Source organism: Hemibagrus wyckioides, linkage group LG29, assembly GCF_019097595.1.
Source record: "Hemibagrus wyckioides isolate EC202008001 linkage group LG29, SWU_Hwy_1.0, whole genome shotgun sequence".
NCBI lineage: Eukaryota > Metazoa > Chordata > Actinopteri > Siluriformes > Bagridae > Hemibagrus > Hemibagrus wyckioides.
Genome location: NC_080738.1, coordinates 12,144,301 through 12,160,225, shown reverse-complemented (window position 1 = coordinate 12,160,225; position 15,925 = coordinate 12,144,301). Strand labels below are relative to the sequence as shown.

The following is a 15,925-nucleotide window of genomic DNA, read 5'->3' as shown; positions in this document are numbered from 1 at the left end:
ATGGTCTGGCCCTGACAGTCACTCAGCCTTCGTTTATAACTGGTCTCAACTAGAGATTTTTTTAATTACTAAAGCATTTTTAATTGTACAGTGAGGGAAAAAAATATTTGATCCCCTGCTGATTTTGTACGTTTTTCCACTGACAAAGAAATGATCAGTCTGTAATTTTAATGGTAGGTTTATCTGAACAGTGAGAGACAGAATAACAACAAAAAAATCCAGAAAAACACATTTCAAAAACGTGATTGATTTGCATTTTATTGAGTGAAATAAGTATTTGACCCCTTTGCAAAACATGACTTAGTACTTGGTGGCAAACCCTTGTTGGCAATCACAGACGTCAGACATTTCTTGTAGTTGGCCACCAGGTTTGCACACATCTCACATCTCAAGGAATTTGGGCCCACTCCTCTTTGCAGATCCTCTCCAAATCATTAAGGTTTTGTGGCTGACCCTTCAGCTATCTTCACAGATTTTTTATGGGATTAAGGTCTGTAGACTGGCTAGGCCACTACAGGACCTTAATGTGCTTCTTTTTGAACCACTCCTTTGTTGCCTTGGCCGTGTGTTTTGGGTCATTGTCAGGCTGGAATATCCATCCACGACCCATTTTCAATGCCCTGGCTGAAGGAGGGTCTTTCTCATCCAAGATTTAACGGTACATGGCTCCATCCATTGTCCCTTTGATGCGGTGCAGTTGTCCTGTCACCTGGGGATGGTGTATTTGGGGCCATAGGCAGCATTCCTCCTCCTCCAAACACGGCGAGTTGAGTTGATGATGAAGAGCTGGATTTTGGTCTCATTTGACCACAACACTTTCACCCAGTTCTTCTCTGAATCATTCAGATGTTCACTGGCAAACTTCAGATGAGCCTGTACATGTGCTTTCTTTAGCGGGGGACCTTGCAGGCGCTACTGGATTTCAGTCTTTCACGGCGTTGTTACCAATTGTTTTCTTGGTGACTATGTTCCTAGCTGCCTTGAGATCATTGACAAAATCCTCCAGTATAATTCTGGGCTGATTCCTCGCTGTTCTCATGATCATTGAAACTCCATGAGGTGAGATCTTGCATGGAGCCCCAGACCGAGGAAGATTGACAGTCCTTTTGTGTTTCTTCCATTTGGGAATAATCGCACCAACTGTTGTCACCTTCACACCAAGCTGCTTGGCGATGGTCTTGTAGCTCATTCCAGCCTTGTGTAGGTCTACAATCTTGTCCCTGACATCCATGGACAGCTCTTTGGTCTTGGCCATGATGGAGAGTTTGGAATCTGATTGATTGCTTCCTTCTGTGGACAGGTTTCTTTCATACAGTTAACGAGCTGAGATTAAGAGCACTCCCCGAGAGTGCTCCTACTGTAATCTCAGCTTGTTACCTGTATAAAAGACACCTGGGAGCCAGAAACTTTCTGATTGATAGGGTATCAAATACTTATTTCACTCATTAAATTCAAATTCAAATTTTATTTGTCACATACATATGCATACAAATCAATGTATAACTTTTCTGAAATGCGTTTTTCTGGATTGTTTGTTGCTATTCTGCCTCTCACTGTTCAAATACACCTACCATTAAAATTACAGACTGATCATTTCTTTGTCAGTGGGCAAATGTACAAAATCAGCAGGGGATCAAATGATTTTTTCTCTCACTGTATAATATCACTGTAACGTGAACTTTTTACATTTTCCATAAATTTGTTTTCCATAAATACTATTTTCCAAAAATAGTATAACGGCTCCTGAATTTTTCTCCGAAAAACCACGCTTCAACTGATGCCTTCGATGCCTTCAATATTTATTCTTTTCAAACATCAAGATGCTCAACATCTCAATCATCAGATGGACACCATGAAAAAACTGAAAATAAATAAAAATTACAGTCAAATTTGTGCTGATTGATGAAGTCAATCTGCCATGACGTAGTTCGATTAATCACAAAACTTAGTAAACTTACATCAATACATGCTGTACCTCAAATTATAAATAAATGACAAACAAGATAAACATACCGTGTGCTTTCCAATCAGGATTCAGGAGACATTAAGAGACATATTCAATCTAGTACTCTCTTCAATCTTGCACCTTTCAATTTGTGTGCAATCTCTTATTTTCCGGAAATGATGCAGCTAGTAAAAATCACATGACTGAACCATCTAACACTACGTATTTTCCTGTGGGTGTCACTATTACCAACAGTAATGCAAATGAAATATACAATAACATTTATATTAAATCAAAAAAAAACTTTCAAAAAATGGCCAAGATATTTAGCACGAAAATATCTAACTGTGACCGCTACAAATAGTATGATGTATATTATATTAGTTTAATATTAATAGTTTCATATTATTATAAGAATATCATCACATATATCAATCTATAATGTATAGCAATAAATTTAGTAATAAAATATTTATGCAAATTTATCTTTTCCTGGAATGTGTATACATTTTTCTGGGTGACTCTCTCTCTCTCTCTCCCTCTCCCTCTCTCCCTCTCCCTCTCCCTCTCCCTCTCCCTCCCTCTCCCTCTCTCTCTCCCTCCCTCTCTCTCTCTCTCTCTCTCTCTCTCTATATATATATATATGTATGTAAGACCCAAATTGTCAATTTTGTCCTTCTGTTATTTCCCCTTTAAATGCATGTACCCACTGTGCCCACTGTGGAAAATCTTGCTGCATATCGGAGAGACACTTGCACTTTTCCCTACAAAGGTTTTAAATGCATGTACCCACTGTGCCCACTTTGTTTGGTGCGCCTGGGTGGCGATGTCGCTGTTGCTTGGGCCCGATCATCGTTCCTTGCAACTATATTTTACTATTTATTCCTCCATGTGTCTATTGGTGAGGTTATGAAACATCTCTCTTGCTGCTTCAAAAGAGAATCTCAAGAACTGAATGAAAAGGAGCATCTACAGATATTAGACTCTAAGAAAGAAGAGGAAGATATGACTTAAACTGTATCAACTGAGTATAAAGACTTTTGATAATTATTAAAATGAAAGCATAGCATAGTAAGAAAAGCCGATCATGGGGATAAAAAGAAAATTAAATGCATTTAAATGAATCCATAGATCATTTGTTATGAAATCACAAGGATAAAAGGATAAAAATAATAATGATCTATTTTACTTCCACGAAGCAAATTCTGAATTATCATCATTTTCTCTATTTAAATTAAACATTTTTTTTCTCAACAGTAAAACAAGAAATGTTAAAAATATCTTAAAAAGGCACATTTAACCAGCCAGGAGAGATATTAGAATGTAAACAGGGAATACAAGAAGTAAATAGCAAATTGACATCAGATAGACCGGTGCCATATATGGATGGGATATTGTACCTAAAATGTTAAGGCATTATTGGACTTTGGATGAATTTTACAAAAAACGTGGATGAGGGGGAATGAGATCAGCATTGATCACACATTCTCATATAAATGATAATATCTTTATCCAGTATCTTTACCTCTGAGAAGAATGAGTTCACATTGCCTTTACTGAAGGTTACTGAAATGAAAGAAAAACAGGACATATCAAAGATTTATTTGCTACTCCACTGAGTATTTGCTTTGCTTAAATGCTTTGCATTCTTTCTCTCTCATGCTCTTTCTTGGTAAAGATTTTCCTTACTAATTTAGCCTGTCTCTGCCTTTCCCTACAAAGTTTCAAATTTTTAGTGTGGTCATGGACTTTCAGAGTCCACTGTATATACAGTTCAGTTTTAGAAGCTACTGTTTTTTATTATAGCAGCTTTTTTCCTAGTTTAAGACATTATACATTTAATTCATGGTGTAAAGAATGTGTAGGGGTTCAACAATGTTTCAAGACCTTCAAAACCCTGTTTTATGGTTTTTGGTTTTTGACTTAGCTTGATCTTTCTCTCAGTCTTGGACTAGGTTTAAACTCAATAATGATGATCTAAAATAAAGATCTATGACCATGGTTAGAACTCACCAGGCTTTGAGCCAACACTTTATCACTGGACATATTCCAAAAAATATTTTTTTAAAAAAACAATTGTGGTGTAATAATATTAGGTCTTATAAATACAGGGAAAATCCTAAATAACAAACATTTTGTTTAAAATGCTGCCCTGTTACATCATCAAAGCATTTTACCTGTCAAATGATGCTTAGAGAAGAGTCAATACAAATTTACAATTCATGATGTAGCCTGAACTCATTTCACCCCTTTAATTTATTCATTAAGCAGATACCAAAAATGAATAACTATCATTCCTGTTTCACATTTGAATAGAATCTTTAAAAGCAGTTTTCTTCCTTTTGCACTTTTGGAGGTAATGAGACTTTATAATGCTTTTGAATCCTACTGCAAACCCCTTAACCAATGACATATAATTTTCAGAAATTATATCAGTATGTACGCATTTAAGAAATAAGGGTTATTGACTTTTTTTTTTTTTTTTGAGTTAAGAACTGCCACATGATTCCCACAATCAGGTACAGGCTTACCAAAGGTCAGTCCAGCCCGCACACTTCCGCAACACTTCAGAAAAACACCATGTTCTAATATTTTTTTATACTGTATATACCTCAATGCCTAGAATGAGCCAAATAAGAATTTCCTGCCATTGTGTACATGGTGATATGTACTGCAATAACACAATTTTTACAGAATTGTGAAAAACCCAATGATCCACATTAGATCAAATCCATCTAAACACTGTAATTGATAAAATCTTATTCCCTTTATTCAAAGGACTTAACATTGTCAATATCTCAGGTCAAAACAGGTGTGAAGAAATGGTGTAAAGTAAAAATTTTATAAAAAAAATTTATAAAATGCAAAGTAAGCAAACAAATGAGAAAACCTAAATTAAATCAATATCTGGTGTGACTACCTTTGGCTTCAGACAAGCATCTTGCACACTTTGTACACTTGCACAAAGTTAGGGATTTTGTAGGATCAGAGTCAGGTGTATGATTAACTTGTTATACCAAGCAGGTTCTAATGATAATCAATTTCATATGTAGGCTGAAACATAGTCATTAACTAGAACAGCTGTGTAGGAAGCTTACAACTGGGAGAGAAAGAGATTAAGTCTGTTACTAAGCTGAGGTTGTGGAAGACAGTTTAATGTCACAGTTCATACACTATGGCAAGACTGAGCACAATAACAAGACACAAGGTAGTTATACTGCATCAGCAAGGTTTCTCCCATGCAAAGATTCCAAAGCACACTGGGGTTTCAATATGTGCTGTTCAAGCTATTTTGAAGAATCACAAAGAAACTGGCAATGTTGAGGGCTGTAGATGCAGTGGTCAGCCATGGAAACTTATCGCAGTAGATGAAAGACATTGACATCGGACATCTTCCCTTCAGCATCGGAAGATGTCCAGCAGTGCCATCAGTAAAGAACTGGTGGAAACCAGTGGGACCCAGGAACACCCATCTACTGTCCATAAAATTTTGGAGATCTTTACCTGCTGAGCTCCTAGAAAACCTGTGCAAGTGTACCTAGGAAGATTTGTGCTGTATTGCAGGCAAAGGCTGGTCACACAATTATTAATTTGGTTTGGATTTCTCTTTGGTTCATTTACTTTCCATTTTGTTAATTGACAAACATAAACTTTTATTACTTCTATTTTTGAAAGCAATCTTACTTTACAGCATTTTTTCACACCTCCCTTAAACTTGTGCAAAGTACAGTATATATAAACATGTCAGCCCTATGATCCAGTTCTCTATGGTTAGGAACTTAATAGACTTTGAGCCAACCCTTTATGATTGTACTTATTCAAAAAGCAATATTTTTTGTGTTGTAATAATAGATTGTAGAAATATAGAAAAAAAACATTGTTTAACATAATTTCAGACCTTTTGTTTAAAATGTTGCCATGTTACGCCTGCCTTGGTTTAAGATATGGTGCAGAGTAAAACATCATCAAAGCATTTGCCTGTCAAATGATCCTTAGAGCGGAGTTACGACAAATTTGCAATTCATGATCTATCCTCCATTTCATTTATTTGATTAAACCTGAACTTTGTTAACTTCTTATTGAGAGGATTAGATAAAGATGTTGTCATTTATGACAAAACACACATTGGCTCCCAAATCAATGCTCATCTTATTCTCCCTCAGCTGTAATTATTTCTGTGGCCCCAATGTAGCTGCCACACTATGATCCAGTGGGACTCCAGATCTTTGAAACTACACAAAGAAACTACAGTCTACTCATATCCACAGTAAGAAATAAAAAAAAAATAAAAATCTTCTTAATAAGAATCGGTGAGTTGTTATTTTTTGGGGATATTGACTCCTCCCACAATTAGGCACAGGTTTGATTTAGCTTACCAAAGGTCAGTCCAGCCCACACATAAACACTTTAGCAAAACACCATATTCTTATCTTGAAGATATATATATACTTTCCTACAACTGTGTGCATGATCAAATCCAGCTGAATATGAACACACACACATACACACACAGACACACCTTTGATTCAAGCTACATATGCCTCTACACATGGTATCTCCTACGATACCAGTGATCATGACCCGTTCTGTTTCCTGGACCTGCCTAAATCATTAAATGATAAGTTAGCCAGAGGTCAACAATTATAATTTTTTTTTCTTCCTGCATCTGGTATCTGTAATTATAAATGAATATGTGTTGCACAATAGTTAAGGTGCAATTTAGTTGTTCACTCTATACTGTGAGTAGGGCAGTGACGTGTCTCCGTATGCGTCTTTGTACGTAGTACGTTACTTGTAATAAAAAGCAGATATCATATTGTATGTGTCTAATACAAATTTCCTTTGGGACAATAAAGTTTATCTTATCTTATCTTATCTTCTTATAAATGAGACTGCAAGCAATAGAAACCATAAAGAGGGCTATGGACTGCTATTGTCACAAAAGTTTTACACTCAAGTCTTCATCAGTAAACAGTTGATAATTTCAACAAAATAGATCATATAAAAATTAAAATGATTTTCCTGGTTACACAAATACACATCAATATATATATATATATATATATATATATATATATATATATATATACACTATATTGCCAAAAGTATTCGCTCACCTGCCTTGACTCACATATGAACTTAAGTGACATCCCATTCCTAATCCATAGGGTTCAATATGATGTCAGTCCACCCTTTGCAGCTATAACAGCTTCAACTCTTCTGGGAAGGCTGTCCACAAGGTTTAGGAGTGTGTTTATGGGAATTTTTGACCATTCTTCCAGAAGCACATTTGTGAGGTCAAACTGATGTTGGACGAGAAGGCCTGGCTCTCAGTCTCCGCTCTAATTCATCCCAAAGGTGTTCTATCGGGTTGAGGTCAGGATTCTGTGCAGGCCAGTCAAGTTCATCCACACCAGACTCTGTCATCCATGACTTTATGGACCTTGCTTTGTGCACTGGTGCACAGTCATGTTGGAAGAGGAAGGGGTCAGCTCCAAACTGTTCCCACAAAGTTGGGAGCATGGAATTGTCCAAAATGTCTTGGTATGCTGACATTACCCTGGATACCGTGGCTCTTGATACATCACAAAGACTTGCTGTCTTAGTCACAGATGCACCAGCGAGACGTGCACCAACAATTTGTCCTCTTTTGAACTCTGATATGTCACCAATAATGTTGTGTGCATTGCAATATTTTAAGCAAAACTGTGCTATTACTCTGCTAATTAAACCTAATGGTCAAATTTAGCCATGAAACCTCCAACACACACATGCAAGCGTGATTCGTCACTCCAGAGAACGCATCTCCACTGCTCTAGAGTCCAATGGCGGCGTGTTTTACGCCACTGCATCCGACGCTTTGCATTGCACTTGGTGATGTATGGCTTGAATGCAGCTGCTCGGCCATGGAAACCCATTCCATGAAGCTCTCTGCGCACTGTTCTTGAGCTAATCTGAAGGCCACATGAAGTTTGGAGGTCTGTAGCGATTGACTCTGCAGAAAGTTGGCGACCTCTTCGCACTATGTGCCTCAGCATCCGCTGACCCCGCTCCGTCAGTTTACGTGGCCTACCACTTCGTGGCTGAGTTGCTGTCGTTCCCAAACACTTCCACGTTCTTATAATACAGCTGACAGTTGACTGTGGAATATTTAGGAGCGAGGAAATTTCACGACTGGATTTGTTGCACAGGTGGCATCCTATCACAGTTCCACGCTGGAATTCACTGAGCTCCTGAGAGCGACCCATTCTTTCACAAATGTTTGTAAAAAACAGTCTGCATGCCTAGGTGCTTGATTTTATACACCTGTGGCCATGGAAGTGATTGGAACACCTGATTCTGATTATTTGGATGGGTGAGCGAATACTTTTGGCAATATAGTGTATATATATATATATATATATATATATGTGTGTGTGTGTGTGTGTGTGTGTATATATATATATACATATATACATATATGTGTGTGTGTGTGTGTGTGTGTGTGTATATGTATATGTACATAGCTCTGGAGAAAAATAAGAGACTGCCCAGTCTCCAGATTTGAACCCTATTGAAAACCTCTGGAATGTCATCAAGAGGAAGATGGATGGTCACAAACCATCAAGCAAAGCTGAGCTGTTTGCTTTTTTGCAAATATGGTATAAAGTCATATAAAGTTGGTATAACGTCATCCAACAGCAATGTGAAAGAATGGTGGAGAGCATGGGAGCCAAAACGCATGCAAATCAGGGTTATTCCACCAAATACCGATTTCTTAATGTTATTTAGACAAACCATTAACACAACTTGTTATGCATTTGATTTTATTTGAGTTATTAAAGCTCTGCAAATACTGCATGATCTTGGGTTATTTTGATGTGCTGTCATTTCCTTTAAATATACACTCTAAATAACAATAGTTATATTTTGAATTTAGGAGAAATATTGTCAAAAAATTAAACAAAACTGTTCATCTCACCAATACATGTACCTGTAAGAAAAAAAAACATAAGAAACTGATTATTTTGCAGTGGTCTCTTATTTTTTTCCCAGGATCCAGAAATATAAATTCCCTTTTATTTTCATTTGTTGCAATGCTCACTTTCACCTTTTGCTGCCTCTTTTTTTTAAGAAACCCTTAATTTTCATCATGTTGTCATTGGTATTCATCTAAAGACAATTTTTGAAAAAACATTTCTTAAAATTATGTGCATTTTGATAATGTTTGGTTTTTCTGTATTAACCTAAGTATTGTGTTTTTGTGTTTTACTGTTTTGGGTTATAAAATGTAATTATGTTGAGCCATGTTACCTTTTTCTATAATTCCTCAAAAATAGTTTGTTTGTTGATCTGGGTTTTTTTTTGTTTGTTTGTTTGTTTAATATCATTTATTTTAGGGCAGAATGCTTGGAATAAGCTGGCGACGCAATTCCTCACTCCAGTAACAGGAATTGAGCCAAACATTTATCATGTTCAGCCATGTTTTAAGTAGCAACCAGAGTGATTTTTTTCAGTGTTTAAACATTACTTAAACTCTGAATGGTTTTTGAAATATTTGAAGTCAACTCTGAATAATTATACAGACGTTTATTTTTGGCATACGAAGAAGCAGGAAAAGCATTTGAAAGCTCATTCTTTTCTCTGATTAATAAACCTAATTTAAATTTGCATAAATCAATAAACAGTATGCGTATTGTGAATGGAAAATACCCTTCAAACCCGTGTCCGTGAGTGAGCCGGTTACAACATCGGTAAAAAAAGCAATACATAGCACATTTTGCAAATCATATTTTTGGCTGTGTAAAATGTATTCAAACACAAATAATAAAAAATAATTTTGTTAGATTTTCAACATATTTGTTTGAGTACATTTTATTTTATGTACTTTCTGAAAGAAGCAATTCATTTACACCATCTATGGACATTTTGGCCTATTACAATAGGCTTATCAGATATAGTGCAGCTTAATTAAAGGTCAATGAAAAACATCAATGCAAAGTCTAAACAAAAATCTAAAGTCAAAGAAACGCAAATTATTCACTGGGCTTTCGAATGTTCAGATCAAGAGTCATGATTTGTCCACTTTTTATTTCACTTTAGTTTCGCTAGTAATATTCCATCAGGGATTATATTACGTCTTCTTGTATATCTTTGCTCAGTGTGTACTTGTTAACAGCTGTTAAAAATAAAACTTTTAAATGCATTCTGAATGTTTGTATAATTTGGATTTAAAAATGGATTAATTAACAGAAAATGCTATACTACTATACATCAAATTAATTTAAATCAAAATCAGCCATAATATTAAATTCATCTGTTTAACCACCAAACAACTCATTGAAGAATGGACTCCACAACACCGCTGTAGGTGTGTGACTGGCACCACAACATCAGCATTCTGTAAGTTTCAAGATCCTAACATCACACATGCACATCTCAGAGATGCCCTATCTGATTGAGATCTGAGGTATTTGGAGTCCAAGTCAACATGTTAAACTCTTTATCATGGTCCTCAAACCATTCCTAAACAATGTTTCCAGTGTGGCAAGGTGCATTGTCCTGCTGAAAGAGGCCACTACCAAAAAGTCCAATACTATTACCATGAAGTGTTGTTATTATATTAGCAGAATATTGCCCAGAGCATCAAACTGCCTCTGCCGACTTGCCTTCTGCCCATAGTGCATCCTGCTGCCATTTCTTCTGAGGATAGCACACATGAGCCCAGTCATACCTTGCCATACACAGAGGCAATGTGGCGTTGTGTGTTCTGACACCTTTTTATCAAAGCCAGGACATTATTTTCTTTCCTGCTTTAGAGTGCACCCACTGACAGAGATCTTAAATTCACCAAAAGATCTAATAACTCCTTAGACTACATAAATGAAACTGCAGAGGTTTCAAAAAGATGTTTCATTTATGAAGCTGGTATAATGCAGTATCTGCATGAAATGCACCACAAAAAAGCCATTAGGAAATTCATTCAGAAACTTTCACTTACTAGCTAAGCTATTTAACTATTTAATTCAGATGGACATTTAAATTACTTGTGGCACTGTCACATGGGGAAGAATGGATGATGTTTTGCATGAGAGACTTCTCCCTTACATAAGACGAGCTAAACTCGTCAAAGACTGTAAGAAGTGCTGACGATTCAGAGGTCTTACTTCGCAGTAAGTGAACATATTTTATAGTTTTTCCTTTTTTTAAATTGTAATCTGTCAGTGGATTCATTTGACCAATAGAGACAATCTTTCTGTTATCTTTAATGAAAACAGAGCAAAGGTGCTGGAAACAACTTATTCTAGAACATTTTTGTTATTCTGTTTTATGTGAAACCCATTTCAGTGGTGTTTGGTATCATTGTATTATAGCTTAAAAAGAGATTGAGCTATGGTATGGGCCCATACAAATTTAACATGATACAGCTGAAACATACTTGTTTTGTCTAAATGCATACATGCAACTGTGATGTTTTAAAATTACCATCTGCATTGCTGGTACTACTTGATTTCTCACAGATTTATTTCATTTACCTTATTTCCTCAGTACCATATCAGACATGGGGAATCGCGTGTTTCAGCTTCTGTCTCTCACAGGTTTGAACTCATGCCATTTTGCTAGACAGACAACACAACCAAACAGGTTTACTAAATCTGACTAGTCATTTAACTAAGTTAAAAAAAATATCAAAAATAGAAAGACATGCTTGTCTGTGATCAGCTGTAATTAATTGACTCATGAAAGGTTTTCAGCCTCAGTCCCTGGGACACTTAAAAACAGTATCCCTGTATTTGTTTGGTGTTTGGTAATTTGTCTCCATATTTTAGTCATTTTAGCTGTTGTTGCATTGCTAAATATATTTATTGGCCTAGACTTGAGCAATAAATAAATAAATCACTCATTATTTAATGACTTTCCGGCTCTCTTGGGATCGTTACCTTTTATGGAATTTTGTGTGCATAAGTAAATGATAATTAGCTATGCTGGGAACATGCTCTACACCTTATGGGTGCATTGCACCAGCATTTACCAATATACACAAGCAAGTATAAAGAAAATTTCCATTTCTGAAACCTATGTAAATCTGGTTCAGCCTGGCGTATGCTACCATATATGCACAATTTAAATAAAACATTGGTGAAATGATTGATAAATGGCCCAATCCCACAGTTAACACTATTTGAATAATTTCAAGATGATGTTTTGTATACAGTAGTAACATAAAATTGTATTTAATGTTTGTTTCACTTTAGTATAAAAGTTCAATTTCATCCACATTGAATAAACAAGTAGACAGATCTCTTTTTAACAGATTTAGTGTAACTAAATCTTCATCTAATCTGTCATCTACAGAAGTCTTCCTTCTCGGCTTGTCTGTACCTTATAAGTACACCCTAGTCCGTCAGGGGAAAAATTGGAATGATGCTCGGACTTACTGCCAAGCCAATTACATTGACCTGGCTATTGCTGGAGACAGTGATGACATTGTCAAGCTTCAAAATGAGGCACAGAAGCAACAATTCACTTCCAGTGCTTGGGTTGGCTATTACAATGATGTTAATAGCTGGCGCTGGTCCCTGGGAAACCAGTCACTCGGAGATATGACAGATTGGTCTAACGGAGAGCCTACCTATAAAGTGGAAGGCTGTGTTGCTCTAAATCCTTGGGGTTGGTTTGATTGTCCATGTTCAGTACCATTTGCCTTTGTGTGCTTTGATGGTGAGAAACAAAATGTTCACACTTAGTAGGTCATTTAGTAGGAAATTGTGGTTGTATGGGGGAGAAAATCCTGTTTTAAATGTGCTAAGTAAATTTAAATTAGAAAGAACTAAAGATGTTAAACAGCTTTAATAAACAATTTGACCAATGTTTCAAAAAGAAGACAATATTGTTGGTTTAATAAAATCCAGACAGGAAATGAAAACCACCCAGATACCTTATGCCTGACATGCATTCTGAGACTTTCCAATTATAGTGATGATGTCCAAGCTTTAGCAGAGGTCATGGTTTAGCCTAACTGGCTGGAAATTACCTAAATAGTTAGACTTGGCATGTACTAAGTATCAGGTGCTTAATATCGCTGTAGAAAATGAGACATTTGAGTAGAACATAAAAGTTTTGATGCTTTGGCAGATGACCATGATTGGTGATAAGAGGTTTGACCACTTTGTGTCTATTTTTCCCAGGAATCTATAATGATTCATCTTTGGCAAAATAGATAAATAGATATAGCCTGTATTTCTGAGATTTTAATGTTTGGATATTTAGGGTTCTGAAATTTTTTAATCTAAAATCCAAAAAGATGAAAGGGAAAAGATGGCTTTATGTCAGCAGTATTTATTGTAAACTGTGTTAAATATTAATTTCTGACTTTATCTAAATGCTCTCAGAATGTATGCACAAATGCATCAGAAGAAATTTCTGAAAATCTCACAGTTCATAAGAAAAATTATACATTTGTGTAATTCAGATGTGCTGATAATGTACAAAATACTCTCATTTTAAAATCTTCACATGTATGTGTAAAACATGAGTTAAATAATCATAATGTAAAGGGTTTAACCTGTATGATGTCTGGCAAATTAATAAATGTAAATGAAATGATTTTTAATTAAGCAACCTGTATATTTTTTTATTTTTAAAGCATTAATTAATCATGTGATCTTAATTTTGACAGCCAAGAACACTGGGTCTAGCAGATACATTGCCATTTCTACTACTATGACATTTAATGATGCTCAGAGTTACTGCAGACAACATTACACAGACCTGGCCAGTGCAACAACGGTAGAGGAAAATACAATTATAAAAGGAACAATTACTGGAAATTCTTGGTTCGGTCTGTTCAGAGACATCTGGATGTGGGTAGACAAGAGTAACTTTTCTGCCTTTGGTTGGTTGAGAGGATCACCGTGGGGTGTTGGGCAAAATGATAATTGTGGTACTATTGTTAAGGGCCTTGTTGATGCTGCACTATGCTCTGATATACTGCCTTTCTACTGCCTCAGAGGTAAGATAAAGTCCTATTCAGAGCCATATAATTCACCAATTTAATGGCTTTTATAAGCAAGTTTATTTTTGTATGGTAATGTTTATGTACATGTGCATTTCTGTCCTCAGAGTTTACAAAAAAACAAACCATAAGAATAAAGATTAGATCAAATCAGGATGTGAACGATCCTGCAGTGAAGGCAGCAATCTTACAGAAGGTGTGACAAATCCTCAGTCCTCTAATATACAAGCTTAAAGCATGTGCGATGCAGTGCTTTGTTGTAATTGTAATAATTTGTTGTATTCAGTCTCATAAGATTTTAGTGTCTATATCCTGCTTTATATAATAATAAATGCCACATTTTGTTTTTCAGATCAAGCAAAAACTGGAGGAACATGGGATATCAAATAACTCCACAATAAAATGGAGAGAGCAACCAGATGGCATGGTCTTTCAAAAGATAAAAGTATCTAAGGCCAATCAAATATGTATAAACTAATTCTTTTCATTTAAGCATTCTTTTTTAAAGATAGAAATTGAACAGACCTTAAACTTCAGTGCTTTTTAGACTGCAATTCTACATAAAACAATCATAGCCATTAACTTAGTAGATTTAGGTAAGCTTTAAACAGGCATTTTATTTTTCATGAGCATCAATGTTTAATGTGCTTTTATAGAGATGTTACATTTATTGATGATTAACTAAACTTGTATATATTATTTAATAACACCTGCTGTTAATTACTCTCTTAATAATTGTGGAAGTAAGATGGATGTAATTCTTTTTTCCCACCTGGATTCTGAATGTTAGTTTAATTTTTGGGAAAATTGACTACATATTGAAATCTGTTATGTTTTTTTGTTTTTAACACAATTGTTATTTAGGCTCTGAAAATCTTAATATACAAATATGTGTTAGGTATAAATTTAATAATTAAATGTGTGTGGAGATCTTATTTTGCAGTAACTACAGTGAAAATTGTGTATATGTAGTTTATGGTTATAAACACTTTTATCTATCAGTGAATATATACTTCAGAATATTGATGCAATCTTAATTCAATAAATATGTGTATATCCATCTTTGGCTATGTGCTTGCATTATATGCAGTCATACATGACCAAGCATCTCTATGCTTATAGTGAATGGTTTATGGGGAAAATTGAACAATTAGCTTAACAGCACTGGATATATCCAATGATTTGAGGCTCAAGCAGAGACTATACACTTTGAGAAGTTTATAAATATTTGATATGGGGTTACAAATTTCTGACTATTATCCTATTTCACATTATTATCTACAATCACCAAAGAATCAGAGAAAATAAAATAGTCAAATATTTATAAATAGTGAAAAATATTATAAATATTTTACATAAATAGTGAAATATTATAAATCATTTCAATATAAGGTGATGGATGATCCAGCATTAAGGCACTTCCTTCTTTCTCTCTGAGGGATCGTCCTTCTGTGTCCTCTGGTGGTGAAAACACAAAATGACACAGAGCCCATTGTACTAGAGAAGTGTTTAGTAGTGTGTGACTCCACAAATTATTAGCACAGCTCAGACATTTAAAAGTATGAAGGACAAAAGAAAGATTTTGTCAGTGGTAGAAGGGAAAGTCATTATGTAAAATTATTATGAAGTCCTCTGCACTCTTCAGATCAGACCTTCCCTTACACGGCTAGGGTTGTGTGCACAGGCCACGTTTATGTTCTGCTCCTCCCCGTGGAAGCTAGGGCCTGGCCAGGAATGGCTGGTGTGGGAAATTTCTGAAACTTATACTTGTCCTACATCTAATCATTAAGTACGTTTGATTTTAATCAGTAAGGGAAGGTTAATGCTAATTCTAATTCTAATAACTTTGAATGCTCTCCTTTAATCCTTAAGACAGATCCGATTCAGGTTTAATCATTAAAACATTAACAAAGAGACGTTACTAGGTAAATCGTTTAATCATAGATGATGATTAATGATAAACTGGTTAATCATTAAACCCACTT

General features: G+C 35.5%; 1 protein-coding gene across 1 annotated transcript; it reads left to right on the top strand.

The window, feature by feature from the left end:
* Positions 1 to 11,054: 11,054 nt before the first annotated feature.
* LOC131349343 (uncharacterized) lies at positions 11,055 to 14,650 on the top strand. Its single transcript, XM_058384948.1, has 5 exons — positions 11,055 to 11,097; positions 11,474 to 12,646; positions 13,605 to 13,937; positions 14,048 to 14,136; positions 14,293 to 14,650. Exons 2-5 carry the CDS (start codon positions 12,529 to 12,531, stop codon positions 14,416 to 14,418), a joined length of 666 nt encoding a protein of 221 aa, XP_058240931.1. The 5' UTR covers positions 11,055 to 11,097; positions 11,474 to 12,528; the 3' UTR covers positions 14,419 to 14,650.
* Positions 14,651 to 15,925: the final 1,275 nt, after the last annotated feature.

Excerpts from the sequence above, each read along its gene's own strand:
- LOC131349343 (XM_058384948.1), top strand. The coding sequence starts at position 12,529 with ATGACAGATTGGTCTAACGGAGAGCCTACCTATAAAGTGGAAGGCTGT. Across the intron at positions 12,647-13,604 it reads TGCCTTTGTGTGCTTTGATG|CCAAGAACACTGGGTCTAGC; the intron begins GTGAGAAACAAA and ends TAATTTTGACAG. Across the intron at positions 14,137-14,292 it reads AGGCAGCAATCTTACAGAAG|ATCAAGCAAAAACTGGAGGA; the intron begins GTGTGACAAATC and ends TTTGTTTTTCAG.